This window comes from Orbicella faveolata, unplaced genomic scaffold (genome assembly GCF_042242905.1).
Source record: "Orbicella faveolata isolate gen_17 unplaced genomic scaffold, um_ofav_v1 contig_1, whole genome shotgun sequence".
Classification (NCBI taxonomy): Eukaryota; Metazoa; Cnidaria; class Anthozoa; order Scleractinia; family Merulinidae; genus Orbicella; species Orbicella faveolata.
In genome coordinates this window covers 2,847,742-2,867,082 of record NW_028301536.1, presented here as the reverse complement: position 1 = coordinate 2,867,082, position 19,341 = coordinate 2,847,742, and the positions used below count along the sequence as shown (strand labels likewise).

Genomic DNA, 19,341 nt, shown 5'->3' with positions numbered 1-19,341 from the left:
GGATAATTCCTTATTTGGTTACAATAAAACTTCAAATCAGAAGGTCCAATAATGATACAACCACGCTGACTAGTGCAGATTTACAATACAAAATCAGTACAAGACATTCAATTCCCTTTATTTTGTCTTCATATGCACTATTGTTTTACCCTACAATAATTTGTCACGAGATAATTTGAACACTCCTTCAGAATATAGCTAGGTAGCTAGGCAACGCGGTGGCGCTTATCTTTTTCCCCCTTAAATGACACGTGTTCGAAACTAATCAGCCGCTCCAAGGGCTGGGCACCGGGCATATTGACCAGCTGCGGGGATGACTTTACTCATCTGGTTTGACTATCGAGCGGAAAGTTTTTTTCTTATCACGAAGTTCAGATAAAATAGTTTTCCCCGCCTGTGAAAACCAGTTGCCCTCCTGTTAAAAACGTTATTAAAACCCCTAAACAATATTTGTTCCAACAAACTGTCCTCTAGTCGAGGAAAACGACAAAGACTAAAATAATAACCTCGACACGTTAGTATCTTCCTTGAGAAGCACAGGGCTAAATAACTGTTCCTTGTTTTGGAATTTCATTTTGTCCTTCTAATGTGACTTGTTTTTTCGTTGCCATTTACAAGCCACCTCATAACCACCACTTATTATTACACTAAACACCATTCAATTGTGCACAATTGTTCTTGAAATAGTTATCGTGTTCTATTTCTCGAATCCTCTGCTCACTGTGAACAGATGGTTGCGTTGCCTTGAGCCTTCTCAGTGGATTGAAGCAAATTCTTGAAGCAAACTAAACTGCTCTAGATTGCTAACAGAAATCGTTCTCCGAACATCGATCACTATCGAACGGACCTGTGGAAATACCAACACAGTCAAATCAATGCAATGAAAAAACCAAACGAATTTTAACTTTTCGCTCGCGCACGATGGGTCTAAACACGTTATATAGTGGGACACATGCCCCCACCTTAACCTGTGGAATATCCAAGTGACATTCCCCAATTTTCAAAACCGCGCGAGTTGCGAAAAATATTTAAAGGATAATAAATACAATGACCTCCATTTGGCGGGAAAATATGCTTGGACATTTGTCCTTGGAGATTGTCTGTTCCTCAAAGCTCATAGTTTTCCTCGAGCTACGCTCTCGGAAAACTGTTCGCTTCTCGGAACAGATAATGTCCGCGGACAAATATCCGAGCATATTTTCGCGCCAAATGGAGGCTATTGTTTATACCACGAGGTGTCTGTATTTTCCTTTGGGCTACAGGTTAACACATACCAGTTGAGTAAAGTAGGACGCCTCCTTCGGCTTCTCTGAGTATTTCTCATAATGATCTAAGTTTTCTTGCAGTTTTAGGGTTAACGTGTCATAATTACTGCGAATCACGCTTAGCACCTGAAAAAGAAAAAAAAAAACGCATTCAACTACAATTACAGTCAAACCCTTATTAAAAGGCTAAATGGTCATAGCCTCCCTATTTATGCAAGCGAAAGAAAAGCGACCGAAGCAAGTTGGAAGCACGCGGAGGTGGGGGGTTGGGGTTGCTCTCGGGTCCCCACCCCCTGCCCAGTCAAGTCTTCCGTTTTGCGCTGGCGTCCAGTTCTCTCGCGATTCTATCCGCGCGTTCAATGATCGAATAAAAATACGAGAAAATAGAGGCCTGTAACAGTCTATTAAAACGCCAGCTACTAAGCGGCCACCCCTGTTAAGCAGCCAGTTATTTTTAAGTCCCGAACTTTTTTTCAGTAAAATACTGCAAATAAAACCTTATTAACCAGCAACGTCTATTAAGCGATCGTTACCACCTTTTGGTCGTCCCAATGAAAGTTTTCCAATTGTCTTTACCCCTTTTAGCCCATTACACGACCACCCAAGATCAGGAGCTCGTGCCAAAATTTAAAGTCCGAAATAGAAAGTGACGACTGATAAAAGCATTCAAACACACGTTTATCATGATTGTCTTGACTTAATTCCATGTTCACTACGAAATTTTAAAAAATAATAATAAATTAAAAATATTCAAAGCACAGCAACTCCTATTAAGCGGCCACCTCCCATTTCTCCGAGGGTGTCCGCTAATAGGAGCTCGACTGCTCTCAAGGGCAGCATTTCAAAATCCGAGTTTTTTAGCCATTAACAAGATTAATCTTTGAATTGAAGGAATATAGAAATAGTAGTTTACTGAGGTAAGAAAACACCAAAGAAATAAGCAAGGCCCAGTCCATATGGGCTACCAGGTATAAGATGGCACGTGTCGTACACGGCTCGAGCTTTTAGCGCCAAAAATGGTTCACATTCTGACCAGCGAAAATGCCAACAAACCTGTTCCGAAGAGAGTGACGTCAGATGATTGACGGCTGCCCATGAATCGATTTTCGGCGTAAAATGGTTTGTGATTGCTCTGTGTGTAAGAAATACAGAAGTTCAAGAGTCCAAGATATTTCAATATTCAATCTGTTATGAAAATGATTGGGAAGACTTGTGCCAGCCAGGTTGTTGCTTTTCCTTTTATGGATGCTTTGAATTGAGTACCGTACAACCAAAACCAAAGTAATCACTGTAGCCAATCACAAAAGATTCAGATAATACCGTGACCCAAACAAAACTCGAAGCAAATACACGTGGCTGAAGCGAAGCGCAGGAAAACCTGTGCGAGCGAGTCAAGATTGGTTTTGGTTTTACTTCTGATTGGATGAAAAACTGGCACGATGTTTTAAGCCAATCGCGTACCGTAGTAATGTCAAACAAAGGCAAAGCGAGGTACGTTATACACTCAAGCGAAAACTGCTCTACAATTCATTGGTTCCGTTGGAAAGCAACATACTTAGGTAACATTGCAATTCGTTATGAGCATTAGAACTTGAATAATTTTGTTTACAAACTCACCTGACATTCACTAAAGAGCTGGCAAGACGGGATGCAGGATCTTTCCAGTCGCCACCATTCGTTGAATGTCTTAATGCTGTTAAAAACAATGAACAGTTGTTTTTTTTTTTTCATGAAACGCACTAAGCCATTTATCTTTTGCATACGGACATCACACGCGAGACTAGACCAGAAAAATTCTATTCTGATGACGTAGCTCAACAGAGATCGGTGCGGTGTCTCTGATTGGTTGCTACTCGGATTTGAATTTTCCCGCGCAAGTATCAACCAATCAGAAGCGCCACTTGAATCTCTGTAGACCTGCGTGATCAGAATGGAATTTTCTCTGCCGAATGTTGAACAATACCATTCTCTAAAAAAATGACTTACTTCTATCTAACAAAGTTTCATCAAGCGAACACCAAACCAGTTTATCAGACTCACCCATTGAATAGAGGTTGTCAAAAATCTGATGAACGCGTATGATTTCGTAGTAAAGCTCATCATAAGATGTGGGAGAAGGTAGAAATGTATCTCCATACGTGATAAACAAATTGAAGATGTTAACCACCTAAAGAAACAGATAACATTAATATTTTCTGATATTGAAACTCTACTCACACAATTTTATATCCCGTTCAAGGTCATTTATGTTGATTCTTGTTGAGTTTAACGAAGATAATTTTTCCTTTAATGTTCAGCCTCACATAAACTGTCGAATAAGATGATGTATCTTTTTGTTTAAGAACAGACACTCTAAGGTGGAATTGTTCGAAAATAAATGCGAGCGCATTTCGTGTGGACTGCGAAAACAGAGGTTTTGAAAGACAATTAAAAACGATGATGCTAACAATGACATACCGATTTGCAAAACCCAAAAGTTTCGATCGTTCTCAAAACTCTTCACGTTGGAGACATTCTTCGACCTTGAATATCTAACTTTGGGAACAAAAATCATTCTTTCGAGCCGCTTACAGTCAATTTAAAGTGCGTATGAAGTAAAAAATAATAGCTGCTTATTTGAAAGGCTTTTCAAAGTAGAGAAGAATGGCGTTTTCCTTTTTGGAAAATCTTTTTTTCGTTTTAAAGATATTTGCGTTTTTCTATTATGTAAATTAGGAAAGTGATGACGTCATAGGTGGTTCCACTTAAACAATAAAATACTGAATCAAGAACATCTCCAGAAATATTGGAGCAGTGTTGTTCAGACTCTATTCCCGAGAAGGCAGTCAAAAACTAACCTGTGAGGCCAGGGAGAAGATATCAGAGGTCTTTGTGAGCACAGTTTCATTGGAGAGAAGGAATTTAAGGAAGTTCATTAGAGCCGTCCAGAAGTTCTTCCAGGAATAAGAAAGCCTGACCCGACACCTCTTCTGGTAACAAAGCATACGGTGGAGAATTCCAAATGTTTTACTGCAACAATAAAAGAAGAACCAAGTCTTGTATATATAGAAGGGAGAGCTATTCCACGAGGCTGTTTCTCTTTACTAGACACAGCATTTCAACCGTAACACCTTTCAAATTTTAAGATGCTGGTATGACTTCATCTGAGTCACGAAGCCAGACGGGAGCACGTATATCCTGCGTAATCACCCACCACCTATTCCCGTCTGGCCTCGTAGCTCAGTCGGTTAAGCAGCAGTAATCTAATCTGGAGATCGTGGGTTCGAATCCCACCGAGATCACAGAATTTCTCTTTACCCCGTGTGGTCTCCCATTCTTTCGAAGCCTAATGCTAAGAACGAAATTCAGCACTATAAATTACTTGAGGGTTAATTTTCTTCTTTCCAGCTGTGACGGATGAAAGCACAGACTCAGCTTAACACCACGGATCAAAGCGACACAAACTTTTAGCGCTATAAAGGTCATAAGAAAAGGACGATAAGATAAGAACTTTATTAGTGTGTCGAAGTCCCAAGCACGGACAGGCCATCGGATAAAGGTAGAAAATGGATTCAATTATTTAAAAAGTACTTTGACAGGGATATCTAGGAAATCTTGGCCGACATCAAGGTCTTAACACGTAACAATCTATTTTGCTGAGCATGTTTACCTGTATAAGTCGGTTTGTAAGGTTTTCATCATGTGAGTTACAATAAACTCCACCATAAGATCTGAAAAAAAAGGTACAGATTACATCCATTGTCGTTATTCCACGTAAAGCGAAAATAATAGCTGTGAGGTAGACACCAATTATTTCAGTCTTCCTGTAGCGTATTGCTCGAACACCGTTTTCTTGCGAGACAAAGCGGGCAATCCCGATTGACCAAGTAAACTCCATGTCGCTCATATGGGTTAGCCAATCATATCCCAAGATTTGGTACAAAGTGCTTACTCCCGGAATAACAATAAAACTGTAAAACACTTACGATTTATTATCGCAGGAATTTTTTTCCCAACAGCTGGTGCTCTCATTGGCTACTTCGAGGTCAACTGTTTCCCGTCAATAGTCTCTGAGCAGCCAATATGACATAAAAGGGTAACAGTGCAAAGTTACCCGCGAATTTTGACCAGCGACCGCCGTTGCATGTAAATTCATTTAACCTCTTCGCTCACTTAATGACTAGTTCCTCGGGAAACAAGTTGATTTTGTTTAACTCGAATCTCAGTATTTCCCTCGGCTCCGAGAGAAAAATAACTGTCTCCCTAAGGACCCAGTCAGTAAGCGTTTAATCTTCACCTCATCCCAAGTCAAGCTTCAATGGGAACCGAACTCTCGAAAACTGTACGCTAAATTCTGTATTAATACTCACCAAGTAACGCGCAAGCAAGAGGTCGTGAGGGAGCATTCTTTTCAATAACGGCGCCTCTGTGATACATTTGCTGGCAGAAAACAATTGAATCAAACATTAACAAGGACTTCGCCAAGCCAAAACTAGATCAAGGGTATCTAGAATTCTTCGCTATCAAAAAAGTGAACTTGCTTCCGCTGAATGTACTGCCGAAGTGATTCCCATCAAGAAAAGTTTACGTTTCAGGCCCCCGTCCACGCTACGCCGGAGGATTTTGAAAACAGAGGTTTCACTCTGAAAACGCATCAAATGTTTTCTATCTACACTACGCCGCAATGGAGCATTTTGAACCATTTAGGTAAACTAGTTTTACATATAGAATGCACTATTCACTCTGGACAGGTTATATTTTGCGACAACTAAACCCTCGTGGCTATTCGATGATTTCCGGTTTTTAACTGTCCAATCAGAACGCAGTACGAGCGCTGCGGAAGTTGTCACGAGAGCTGTCGTCATCAGGATATATGTAAATCATGTCGCTCAGCAACAGCCCTGCTCAGGAACGCGGGCTCACTAGCACTTACCACTCTGTGTAAAGGAACTGAGAACGTCATGTTTGCATCATGAAGGAAAACATTGGCATATTGATCCTGTGGAAAATAAGACAGCAAATATTAATTCAGCTCTTTGTTGGTTCTTAAGGTTGTTTCCTTGAGGTAACCTCTTACGTAGACATCAGGAAGCTTAAACAAACCACGAATTTAACGGCAACTAGAAGGGTTCAATGAGCAGAACAATGGATATGCACGTGCGTTGTAAATCTTGCCACAAAGGGACTATTGTTTGCTAACAGGCTAATTGCTTGGAGGAAAGCAACACAAGCTCAGCTTAAATTTGCCTTCAGAATGAAATACACTCTGTTGCAACCACTGCTGCGAGGTATAAATCTTGCTCCTTCTTGTTTAGCAAGAAAGGCGCCAATTAAGGTTTTCATGTGGACTGCCCAAGTGGCATTATACGCAATTTCACCCTCCATGAAAACATCCACGCAATGCCCGTGGTGACATTAACCGCGAAAGAACTGGGTACCACGTCTAAAAGTAACTTGACAGGGTTTCCGCTTGGAGTAAGGCCTATATGGAGAATTCGCTCTTTGACATTTCATCTTCTCTTTGTTACTTTAGGCTTACCTCAACAATGCACGTTAAAATGATCAGACACAGCTTGGCATTGCTTATACCCTTGTCGTCTGGAAGGAAAAGAAACACACTCGCCATGTTAGCGACGTGGTGTTGTTTAAGGACGTTCGCGCGAAAACTTTCCAACATTGATTTTTTTCTGAGACTTTTACCACTGTAAGAGGATGAGTTAGTTATGTCAGAAATGTCAACAAATCGGGGGTCACCAACTTCGTTTTGGAGAGAACGTGACTCGAAGAACACCCTAAATCTGAAAAAAATCGGGCTTCGTTAGCGAATAAGGCCACAGTGTCTGTAGGTCCAAAAATATTGCAATTAGATCTTTGAAGTGAAATGTTCTCTGCCACATATTGTGTAAGTGGACCTATCAAGTGAATTTACTCAACTGGTGAGTTTCCTTAAAGAAGAAGTTCGCCGGCATTTAGCGACCATAGTTTCAGGCACGTTGCAGCCGCAAGATTGCAGGATTCGATGTCCCGTGCACAGAAATCTTGAATTTTTTTTAACTTCCTACATTAATTTTTTGACCATTTTTGGACAGTGTGGAGATAATTGTAAACAAAACCTGTTTCTAGAAAGAAAAGTAGGGGTCACCGAATGTCCAAGATCGTTAAATCCAGGCAAAGCTACAGCAATGGTCATCTGCCTTATCATTGTTCATTTTATTACTTAGCGCGCGCTCTTATGCGTGACGTGGTGTATGAATTTGCGTGCGCAGTAAGGATGCGCAGAAACAATTAGTGCGAACGTCCTAAAAGGTAAAAATTGATAATGAGAGGTTTCCTTGCAGAATTAATATACGGGAACAAAAGAGAAAACGAGAACTATGAAGTTACATGTCCTACACCTTGCAAAAATATTATAGTACACTATATACCTTTTGTATTCTGTACAGCAATGGAAGAGTAGGTCAAAAGAGTGACAAGTAAATTGGTGGGTTGGCTCAAATCTGGAGGAAAATCTTCAACAACGGCAGCTACAAAAAGAGACGCGTAATAAATGTGATTTGATAAAACACAAGAAGTCTTTTCAAACAGGTGTGTTCTATTACATGAATTCAAATGTAAGCTTAAGAAGTCTCCTAGATCTTAGGAAGTCCAACACCAGTATGGCTAAATCTGAAAACTGACTCATACATCTTCTGAGGTTTGCGTATACGATTCCTTCGCTATCCTTCACAGAACTTGTAGCAACATGGAACTTACTCACAAACTCGAAATACCTTCTATCTAAAGTTTAAGGCTTTTAATTCCATTAACTCTTAATTAAAGGGGATATCATTCGGTGTATTAAGTAGAATTATACAGCAATGTATTATACCAGTTGCAGTCCTTTCAACAACAGGAGGGGCAGCGGTAGGTGACGGAGGGGGACTGGACCCTGGAGCAGTCTGGAAGGAACAAGACAACTGGATCTTTAGATTACTGTGTGACGTGAAATTTTAGCGCGTTATTATATTTTATTTTATTTTTTTTTTTTTTTTTGATATTTTGCAGTTTCTTCCGCGATCCGCAAAAACAAGCTCCCGCCAAAATTTACTCGACTGGCGAAATTATACAAACAAAAATCACAAGTGGAATTTTGTTTGCCTGTGTCGTATATGGGAGGTCGTATATTTTTAAAAGTCACTTTCGTTCGGAAACAAAGCGACGAAATAAAAACAAATCGTTCAGGAATAAAGCGATGAAATTGCCCTCGGTACATGACATGTGCGATTAAGTATCAAGTGGCACCATAATTATTGCTGATTCATCACGGCAGGAGCAGTCAGTCACACTTGGGGAAGATGTAATTGTAATAGAGTGACACTGATTACCGTGTTTTAGGCCCCGTCTACACTACAACAGAGAAATATGAAACGGCGTTTTCACTCTGAAAACGCATCAAATGTTTTCCGTCCACACTACATCGGAAAGCTTGAAAACACAACAATCACCGGTCATTTTGGATTTGTGTTTGAAGAAAACTCGGCCAGGCAAATTACATTATTATCGAGACGTTATCGTTTTCGAAAAGCTCCGTTTTCAAAATGTTTTCCGTCCACAATAAAACGCAAAGCCGGCTTTTTCAAATTCCTCCGGTTTGAAGAGCGCTTTCGAAAAGTTCCGTTTTCGGTCCGGGTTCAGTTAGTGTGGACGGTAGGCCTAACCGTAGAAATAAAGCTGCGTTTTCAAATTCCTCTGGCGTAGTGTGGACTTTGCCTTAGATCTCTTCATGTTGTTTCACTTGTTGATGGCATGTAGTTTCCTGAAACTCGCAAACATTAATACCCAGCAAGAAAACCAGTTTTTTTTAAACCAATTGCAACACTTAGTTTCGCAAAACACGAAAAAACGCCGATCGCAAAGTTAAACTCCTGCAAAAATTCGTGCCACACGGCAGGAACTTAATATGGTTAAGACAACAGTGTTTTGCTACTCAAACTACACTTTGGACCAGAGTAACTATTATAGTCTATACCAAAATGATAAGATACTCACCGTGACATGACTAAGGACAGTGAAGAAATTTCTGTTAAGATGGACTGCTTCATATAATGCCAGGAGAACAGCTTCATTGGTACTGACAAACGGAGACAAAAATAATTCTTACTCTTTTATACAGTAAAGGCACATAGTTAAAGTTGGCTGGATTTTGGACCAAGCGGGATGAATTCAAGCCTGGCCAGCATCACTGGGTTGCGTTCTTGCAAGACACTGCACCCTCATGATCCTTAAGGCACTCTTTTCACACACAAGTAAAAACGGCCAGTATGAAAATCTATCACAAGACCTATATACTCACAACAAAGGATTTTTGCTCTAGGTGACAGCTTTTTGTTGGCTACAGTACTGTAGTACATGGGTGCATGCTAGGCAATAACATTAATTCTTTTATAGGCAAAAGCATAAGCAGCAATGATTGCATACCTGAAACATTGAGATCTCTCTGTCTCAGCAACAAACATGCTTCCAACCTGTACAGTGTAATAAATATTAAAATTTGACGATTTTAGAAAAATCTATATGATGGACAAAAAGTCATTTGACTAATAGCCTGCATAACAGAAGAATAAGAATTTCATTCTGGCTTCTCTCGTTCCTACATTACATCATTTCTTTGGTATCGTTAGTTAATTCCTGTACTCATAGCCCTCTTCATGTTTTGCTTTAATTCTCATTTGCATTACAATGTAACCCAACATGGATGTGAGGGAATTTCTGGCAGAATCTACAAAATAAATTGTTTAAAATTGCCTCACATACACACTGGATTAGGTTGGAATGCAAATCAGTAAAGTTAATTGTAAAAAGGGCTATTGAGTAATGTTATTCTGTCATTTCTCCCCTTTCATCATGTTGGCTCACAAAATTAAGCTCTCATGGCACATACAAAGCTTGTTATGGAACTGATCAATCCTCCAGATGCCTGTTCTAACATAGCTGCATGCTTCCTGAAATATTAATAATAAAAACAAAATGTCAAACATCAATTCATCAGATGGCAAACTAGCTGGAATTTTTAGCTAATACCATGAGCATACTAGACTGATGGCAGCCAGACCTTCCTCTTAGGGTCTGACCAGTGTGGCATGTCTTGTCCCAGTATCTTACAGACTGAAATGCCTTGCCTCATACTTCCTGGTCTGCCAGCAGGCTCTTTGATTCCCTGCCAATTTCATGAGGAAAACAGACTGCCAGCAGTCTATTTGCCTGCATGACATACAAAGAACTAGCGATTGGTACACTATATGGTACGTGTATACATGTGACAGCACTGTGAACACATTATAGACATCTCTGGACACATTGCATTACCTACAATACTTGGTAAATATATAATTTATCATTCTTCGCAGTGACGTAACATTACTTTAAATGTATTATAGTAAGTATGGAAGCAACTTACATGTAGCATCAAGGTACAAGTTAACAACTTAACGTCAGTTTTTCATGCATCGGTCCTCATACATGTAAACTGATCATGAATTTTTTTCATAATATTGTAAAAGTAGCTGTTGATCGCCAAGTGAATCTGCACCTGCTACTTCGACAATGACATAATTCATATTTGTATTTTACGATAACAAATTGTCCGCTCTCACTTGTTGATGCATTGCATAAATTATACATTCATGTGTCTGTCAGCTTATTGACAATGAAAATCTGCCGTGAGAATTTCTGCATTGATCGTAAAATTTATCATAGAAGAAATATTAGCAGACTGATACCATATATCCATAAAGACAAATACCTGTTGTAATCGGTGAGTGCAGCTGATATGACACAGCCAAAACCCTTCAATGGAAAATAATGAACTGCAGTTAACATCACAACGTTATACAAGTACATACAAAGAAAACTTTTAATGATCCCAACCAAAACAAAATTTAGGCAGTTTCCTTGAACACCTAGCCTTTGACATAGCAAAAAAATACAAGATGGCCCTGGACACTACAATTTCTCTGGCAAAGAAAAATTCATGTGATGTTGGCATTTGATTTTACCTTCGGTACAACTCAAATGGTGTTTTCCCTTGCCCTGGTGTATGGTAATATAATATTTATTTAATAAATAAATGTAATATAAACAAAGGAAAAGTAAAAATTGTACCTGAGGGCAAATATTGAACCACAACATACTTTAGGCAATCATTCTATCTTGATCGCTTTTGGATAAAATTAATAAATTAAAAAATTAAAAACAACTATGAACAACTTTTTTAAACTTACATTTAGAGCCAGCTCATCATCCAAGATTGACAGTTTTCCAATGTAAGGATTTGAAGCCTGATAATAATATTCAGACAAATGAATAATCATTATTCCGTTATAACAGAGGTGCTGGTCACAAAAGGCGGCAATTGTTCACTGTAACTTGGTTAACAACATTGCTCGCCCTCTTTACAAATTATTATCAATGATGTTCATAAATTTTTTAATCATATTTACCTTGGACATCAAGATCAATTTTTTTGACATATCAGAGGTGAGGTGTCTGGCAGTTCCAAAACATATCACAATACCCCAATCAGTTACTGTGTGTAAAACATCTAAATCAAAGATTATTTTTCTTTCTTTTCTAACCTTGTACACAGAAATAAAGCCAGAGATTGTCAATGGATTGACATTCAAAGATTGTTGCTACTAGAATCAGGAAACTTACTGGTTCTAGTGGTTCAATACTGTAGTTTGTTCCATCAAAGTACACATGAGCAAGACCAAACAATATATCTAGAATTTAGGACCAGGATAGCAAGCTCAGAATTTTTTCTCCTTTTGTTGCTATCAAGTTGGATGTTTTATCCCAGTTTCCCACTACATTGCAATGTACCAAAAAAATACAAAAAAAAAAAATAATAATGAAAATACAATTTTGAGAGAGACCATTCGCCCCCCACCAATGTGTCCTGGGTTTGATTTTGACCGAGTGCCATACGTGGGTTGAGTTTGTTGTTGGTTCTTTCCATGCTCCAAGGGTTTTACCCCTGGTCGTCTGGTTTTCCTACTTCCACAAAAACCAGCATTTCTAAAGTCCAATTGGACCAGGATAGAGGACCTGCATAAAAACCAGCTAAAGCTGAATGTGGCTTTCTCTCTAAAATATTGTAGATTTATATAATAATATTAATTATTTATTTACTCACTTCATACTTCCTGTAATTAACAAGCACTGTCAAGAGCAGCATTGCCTCGTAGCCATGTTGCTGTCTGGCAACTGGATCAGCAAGGACCTGATAAAAGTGTCATAAACTGAGAGTGAGTGTAGAAGGCTACTGCTGTAAATTCAAAGGCCTGTGCACATGTCTTACTGTATGTCAGCATGTGCCTATGTGATATTTATAGGACTGCAATGCATCCAAAGGTTTACAATAGCTGTGTATCTTTGTATGTTGTTACCATTCCAATACAGTAAAAAAAGTCCAAAGGTTTGCTAGGTATTCGTTATTTAATTTAAAAATAGGAAACATTTTACTGGTATGTGTTTCTATGGGGTTATAGCATTTAGGAAAACAAGAATTTATACTGTTGGATTATGAGCTGTTTCCAGAGCTTTTTCTAGTTCTTCTTAGTTTTGAAGTCTTACAACTTACAGTACTTCATAAACTTGATAGTAATTTTATTAGAGAAAATGTTTTCCATTTCTTAATTCTGTAAGAAAAACTGTGAGAAAAAGATTCAACTACCATAAACTAAGGAAAAAAGACAAGTTCTTTGTTTCTATTGAGTTTTACATGTAGTCCAGATCTAAGTAATCTATCACAAATGCCACTCTCTGATTGGCCAAGCTACTCACTATATGTATCTATTCTGTTAAAGATAGTGAGTAGCCCAAAAGTGTGCACTTGCTAACAAAGTGGCAGCCGTAGATCTTTGCATTTTCGAAGTGTCTTTAGAGAGGATTTAGATTTAAAGATTTGCACAGTTAGTAGATTTATACTAAAACAATTAGATTACATGTATTTCCTCTCAATTTCACATCAACTATCATGCAATAGAAATCTCAAGCTCATAATCTATATACCGTATTTACCCGTGTATTAGTCGATCCCGTGTATAAGTCGACCCCCAATTTTTGAGGCCAAAAACTAGATTTTCTTAATTTCAAGGTAAGAATTTCTTGGAAAACTTGTCTTGTATTTCTTAAAATTATCTTTCAGCTACCACAGATATGTAAACAAATCACAGCATGTTTCAATGCGCAGTTTTAAAGCTTATTATGGCACGTATACGAGCGTTTTACCCAGTTTAGCAACACATGTGCATGCAGACTTTTCGATGATAATTTTTGTAAAATGCTCACAAAAATCAAACGTAAGGATTTCAAACAAGCCTTTTTAAGTGCGAAGAGATTAAAAGTGGCTTTATAAGACAGGCAAAACACCAAAGAAGCTCACGACTTTCAGAACGACGCCATAAACAAAGTGCAAAGCGTGTGTTGGGAACTTGGTAGTCAAGCCTTGAAATCGGTCAAGTACTGGTACAGAAGTCCTCGCACTCGTATCCTGCCAGGCTACCAAGCAGAGAAGTTCCAAGCGCGAAAGATATTTTCTCCGAGCGGCTTTAGTACAGCTTTATTTAAAGGAAAAATATTGGTTCTTTATGACAAAATTGAGCCAGTGAGTGTCTACAAGATCCAGGTTAAAATTTAACGAATAAATGTTGATGCATTTTAACTTGAAGCTCTGATATGGAGAGACAGATCGCTAAGCGAACGTACGTTGTAAACTGTGCTGCCGCTTATCACATGTTTGTTAACATTGAAAGACAATTATTATGCTAATTATTTGACTGGCGCTTGGATCTCAAGTTTTGACCCATGTATAAGTCGAGGGCGAATTTTTGGACTGATTTTTAGGTCTTGAAAGGTCGACTTATACACGGGAAAATACGGTAAATCATTAAATAGAAGCAAATGTCAAGTTTTTGTGAACATTTTTGAAAGTGTTTCGTAAAAAGTGTACTTAATGTACTAAGACTGCAGATTAAGCATCTCAAACAATTGATCAATCTGACATCAAACTGACAATGTACCTGGATAACTGCTTCAAAAATGCTGTTGATCATAATGTACTCCACTATTGTATTCTGACTGACATTGTCTGTTGCCTAAAACAGTGATCGACACACAGGTTAACATTACACATGGTCAATTTCAACCAAGGAGAATTTTGAACAACGGTACTTGATATATTGTACATGTACTTACTGTTACAAGTATCAGGGCCAGCTTTAGTGATAGGTTCTTTAAGCTCACTGTGAAAATACATGTATTAAAGAAAAATATAAAACTTGTGACAATGAATGATCAGTGGTTCTTAATGCATCAGTCAATTCCAGCAGTGCCCATCCCCCCCCCCCCCCCCCCCCGGGCTAACCCCCAGGCATTAACATTTTTTTAAAATAAATTGGCAAATTACCATAAGCTGTCTAAATGCCCCGGGGTGGGGGCAAAGAAAGAGGGCAAATGCCCCGCCCCCGGGATCGTCGCCTTCCAACACCTCTGCAGTTTTTTTATTAATCAGTGAATAAAACGTTCAACTGTTCAGTATTTTAATGCAACAGTAAAACTTCAAGGACGACAGTATGTGTTAGTTGATTCTGATTATATTTATTTCTTTATATTTGTTTTTAACAGTTTGCTAAAGGATAGCTGGGATCGTGGCAGACGTGTGCCCAGCCGCAAGCGATGATAGGTGCCTGTTTTCACAGGCTACTTTCTCTGTGAAGAATCAAGACATTTTAAATGATGATGCATTGCATTTTAAGCCCGCAAGATCTGTCTTGAAGATTGCATCACTCGAATTCGCAAACCTTAAGTATTTTAACTCCACTTTCATGAATTTAAAAAATTCTAGGCTAGTTTTGAATGCAAAATTCAAAATAGTCGTGTTCACATCCATTCAGTGATTGTTTTGTGATAAACAAAATATAGTTCACCTCGTCGCTTATATTTATTATGCTTACAAGTAATGAAGAAATATCTAAAATTGAGAAAACACGCCTTTAAAACATCTACAAGTTTCCCTAGTCCCTGACGGACAAGTCATTGTTCGACAAATGCCTCATCTTTCCTGATGAACTCATCCATGGCACTTTCGAAAACACGTGTGTCAAATGCCCAGGGATCGCCTCGGGGTACGCAAATGCCCAGCCCCCGGGCCGCAATAAAATTGCAGATGCCCCACCCCCGGGACTGACAACGCGAGCAAATGCCCTGCGGTTGCCTGGGGGGGGGGGGGGGGGGATGGGCACTGCTGGAATTGACTGATGCATAAACCTTTGATGCCTGTGCTGGCCATCACCGGCTGTGATGACCATTGCCCATTAACCCATCGACTGAAAAATACAACTGCATGACTAGTTGCATATTTCATCATAGGTGTACTGGCACCTTCAGACTTGGGGGTGGTGACCTTCTTGCCTGAAAAAATTTTGCAATGCCCGAATGCAAGAGTGTTGAAATTGGTATGCAAACGAACTCAAATTGCATGAAAAACAAAAATGTTCACAAGTCCCACATCTAATGAAACTGCTATAATTCCAAAAATAGTTATATTCGAAGTTTACATGATCAATCAATCATACATGTACTCTATCAACAGTCTCAATCTGAGTACAGTCTAAAACTTATTAAAATAAAAGTCTAAAAAAGGTAACCACTGTAACTAGAAACTTTATTTACGAGTTTTGGAAATCACACAAACAGCATTATTTTGTAATGTTTTCTCTCAAGTGTCACTGCCCGAATCATTAGTGTTTTGCCCGAAAAATCACATAATTTCCAGAGCTGCGGGGGCTGCAGCCTCCCTCCCTCCTATTTTATACTATGCCATAGAAAATTCACTGGCCAACACAATCAGTGGGACTTACACCTGGCGCATGATGGGAAGGTTTTATGTACATGTAATACAGTTGAATTTACAACAGCTTTCCTGTATTCTGACTGACTGTATTTTTTATGACATGGTATAAATCCTACATTTATCCCTGTACATCATCATACCTGGATAGTCCCCTACTAGAAATGTGTGCAAACTCTCTAACAATCCCTAAAAAGAAGACATTTCATATGAATCAATTACTCACCACTGACAGTACAAAACATGATAATGATGTACTCAAAATAAGTCTGGTTTTATTTTGTTGACTACCAGTACATTCTGGTAAATCTACAATTTAAATATTATTACATAATCATGTTTACAAATTTACAAAAAAAAAGTAAAATGTCTACAAATTTACACATGATAGAAAAATACCTGCATTTGTGCTTCAGCAGCATCAAAACCAATCAAAATGTTAATGACGTCAAACCCATGGTCCCCTAATCTCTTTCGGTAAACAGCCCGGACTAATGCACACAGCGTCTGAAATTTAATACCACAGTATACATACATGTATATAAACAATAGCCTCCATGTGGTGTGAATAATGCCCGGATATTTGTCCATGGACATTTATCTGTTTCAAGAAGCAAACAGTTTTCCGAGAGCTTTGAGGAACAGATAATGACTATGCCCAAGGACAAATATTAGAGCTTGTTTTCACACTAAATGGAGGCTATTGTGTTTGTTATCCTTCAAATACTTTTTGCAATTTTTGAAAATTGAGTAATATCACTTGTTCAGTTCTGAGAATTTAATGGTACATAAAGACATAATCAGTCAGTTGATACATGTAATTGTCTTTATTCCTGTCACCTGTTTGCTTGATAATGTTCATGAACTGGTATTGTGATGAGAACTCGGAGTCTGACCACACCTGGGATTTAAGGAGTTAAACTCTCTAGAAGGACCTCTGCTTGTCATTTAATAATTTCCTGCCTTCTAATAATATAAATCTAATTATTACTAACAGCGACAATGTTAAAACATCATGACATGACCAGTCCTGAACAATGTGATGGTATGTAGAAAACCAAAATAAAGTACAAATATACAGGTGTACATGTAGCTGTGAGATTTACATCTGCTGCTTTCTGAACAATTGACATATTAATTTTAAGAAAAGTATTCTGACAGATAATAAATTGTAAAAGGAAATTAATTTCACATTCATCACATACCTGCAGTGCATTAACAAGTTTTATTTGGTGATCTCCTCGCAATGCAATACAGCACTGAGCAAATAAAAGGTTTATGTTCTCCTAACATAAAGTGAAAGAAACAGTTATGAACTACATGTAATTTTATTTACAAATTAGTACAGATATTGACTATATTTGACTAAAGCATTTTGGTCACACTAATTTATAGAACAGAAAAAATCTTCCACACAAATGTCCATAATTCTAGCAAAAGGAGTGAACAATATTACAGTAACTGTTAATAACAAGAAGTTATGATCTGTATGCAAAATGTTATATTAACAGTGATTGATGATTTAAAAATTGGCAGGACTGATAACATCCAACCACAGCTCTGGTTTTGTTGGACATGGGCAAATTTTGGTCAGCAATTCTCCAAAGACGGACACTTTTCCTCGTAGTTATTGTACTTGTAATTTGTACCTTTACGTCCATAAGTTTCTCTTCACTGAGCTTGTCAATGCACTGTTCCAGGTAAACAGCATTGACCTGAAAAGATTCGTGAAAAAAACGCTTCAATGTCAAATTGCTAGTGCTTTTACCTACAGTGTACGTAGATGTATACAAGCTAACCAAGGAACTGCTTACAAATACAGGGCTGGTACAGTAGTCATACGTGTATCATTATTAGCTAAGACCTCGATATCACAGGGGATTAACATTTTCAGAAGTAGGGCAACTGGTTTCCACAGCTACATGCAGGCAAAACTTTTTGAACTGAACTTCTATATAAGAAAAACTTTCCCCTACATGTATCGTCAAACCAGGCTGGCAAAATCATTCTCGCAGCAGGTCAATTTACGCGGTGCCCGGCCTTTAATGAAACCTCTAATAATTAATATCAGCCACATGTAATTTCCTTTCATCAGCTAAAAGAGAACTTAATGTATCACCAGCTGAAATTTCACTGGAAGGTATACACTTGGGATAACAGACCATTTCTATTTAAACCTGGCAACTTTTTCTGAGTCACAGTTATGATTTTTGTATCAGTGATTGCTAGGATTTTTGAAGAAAGTTCCAAAGATTTACAAAGAGGTTTTGAACATTTCCCATTCCTAGTCTCAAGAGAACCTGAAGGCGTGAGAGTAGTGCTCAATTCATGACAGCTAGTAGGCATACCATATAGTAGAGTGATCAGATGTTCCAGTACACAACAAACAACTTACCCTCAAGAGAAAAAACTCATGCCAGAAATTTGGACTTTCACAAGATGGATCATCTCCCTACAATAAACAACTAACTACAGTTAAAGTAACAAAATAAAATAGCCTTGCCCTTCCCTCTTCCTCTTCATACATGCAGATTGCATAGAAAAAATTAAATAGCAATAAACTTTATAAGTTCATGTAGATATAAAAATAATGTAATTGTTTTGAGCTGGGCTGAACTGCATGGTGTTGTTATAAGTCATGATTAGCAACCTTAAGCTTGAAACAAAATAATCAGATAATCCTGTACATGTCTTACAAGTATATGATTAGCACATGGTAAAATATGAGGTGATAATCGAATGCACATATCATTCACGAGAAATAAATGTTACTGTAGTATATATTAACTTACCTTAAAAAAATCATCGTAGATTGCCACGATTTTCTCTTTGACCGGCTTCTTTGGTGACAATGGTCCCGATTTTGTTTCAGCCATAGCATGAACCATCGCATTTACATTTGACCACGAAGCAATTAACAATTGTAAGAAATTTGGCCAAACTATCTCACTGAGTTATTACACATAAAGTATTTCAAAACATATCGACTCCAGTTTCATACCAAAGACAGAAAAATCAACTTCAAATGCATCAGTATGTTCTTAGCAAAGAACGAAATCCAGAGGCAAGTGCAACGAAGCCATGTTTCACAGAGAAAACTTCCTTAAAATGGAATAATAACCAACCAAAATACAGTTTTGTGTCAATTTTTTAGGGAGAGTCACTGGCACTACCGTAGTTAACCGCTGGTCACAACAACACGTGACT

At 38.2% G+C, this 19,341-nt stretch overlaps 1 protein-coding gene across 1 annotated transcript; it reads right to left on the bottom strand.

Annotated features, from left to right (window-relative positions):
• Positions 1–97: 97 nt before the first annotated feature.
• Positions 98–19,304, bottom strand: LOC110052368 (armadillo-like helical domain-containing protein 3). The gene is made up of 26 exons (XM_020758491.2): positions 18,927–19,304; positions 18,530–18,586; positions 17,784–17,849; positions 17,340–17,420; positions 16,534–16,641; positions 16,278–16,323; positions 14,481–14,527; positions 14,306–14,380; positions 12,418–12,504; positions 11,504–11,560; positions 11,026–11,069; positions 10,165–10,225; positions 9,702–9,748; positions 9,273–9,354; positions 8,113–8,182; positions 7,670–7,768; positions 6,784–6,842; positions 6,178–6,243; positions 5,615–5,684; positions 4,915–4,975; positions 4,103–4,274; positions 3,306–3,432; positions 2,883–2,958; positions 2,319–2,397; positions 1,275–1,391; positions 98–847 (listed from the first exon to the last, which is right to left on the bottom strand). Exons 1-26 carry the CDS (start codon positions 19,020–19,022, stop codon positions 755–757), a joined length of 2,043 nt encoding a protein of 680 aa, XP_020614150.2. The 5' UTR covers positions 19,023–19,304; the 3' UTR covers positions 98–754.
• Positions 19,305–19,341: the final 37 nt, after the last annotated feature.

What these genes read in the sequence shown, in the direction of transcription:
- LOC110052368 (XM_020758491.2), bottom strand. Translation starts at nt 19,022, where the DNA reads ATGGTTCATGCTATGGCTGAAACAAAATCGGGACCATTGTCACCAAAG. An exon ending in AACTTGTTAATGCACTGCAG is followed by an intron (nt 16,642 to 17,339) that starts GTATGTGATGAA and finishes ATTAAATTTCAG; the next exon opens with ACGCTGTGTGCATTAGTCCG. An exon ending in TTACAAACCGACTTATACAG is followed by an intron (nt 4,275 to 4,914) that starts GTAAACATGCTC and finishes TTATTGTTGCAG; the next exon opens with TAAAACATTTGGAATTCTCC.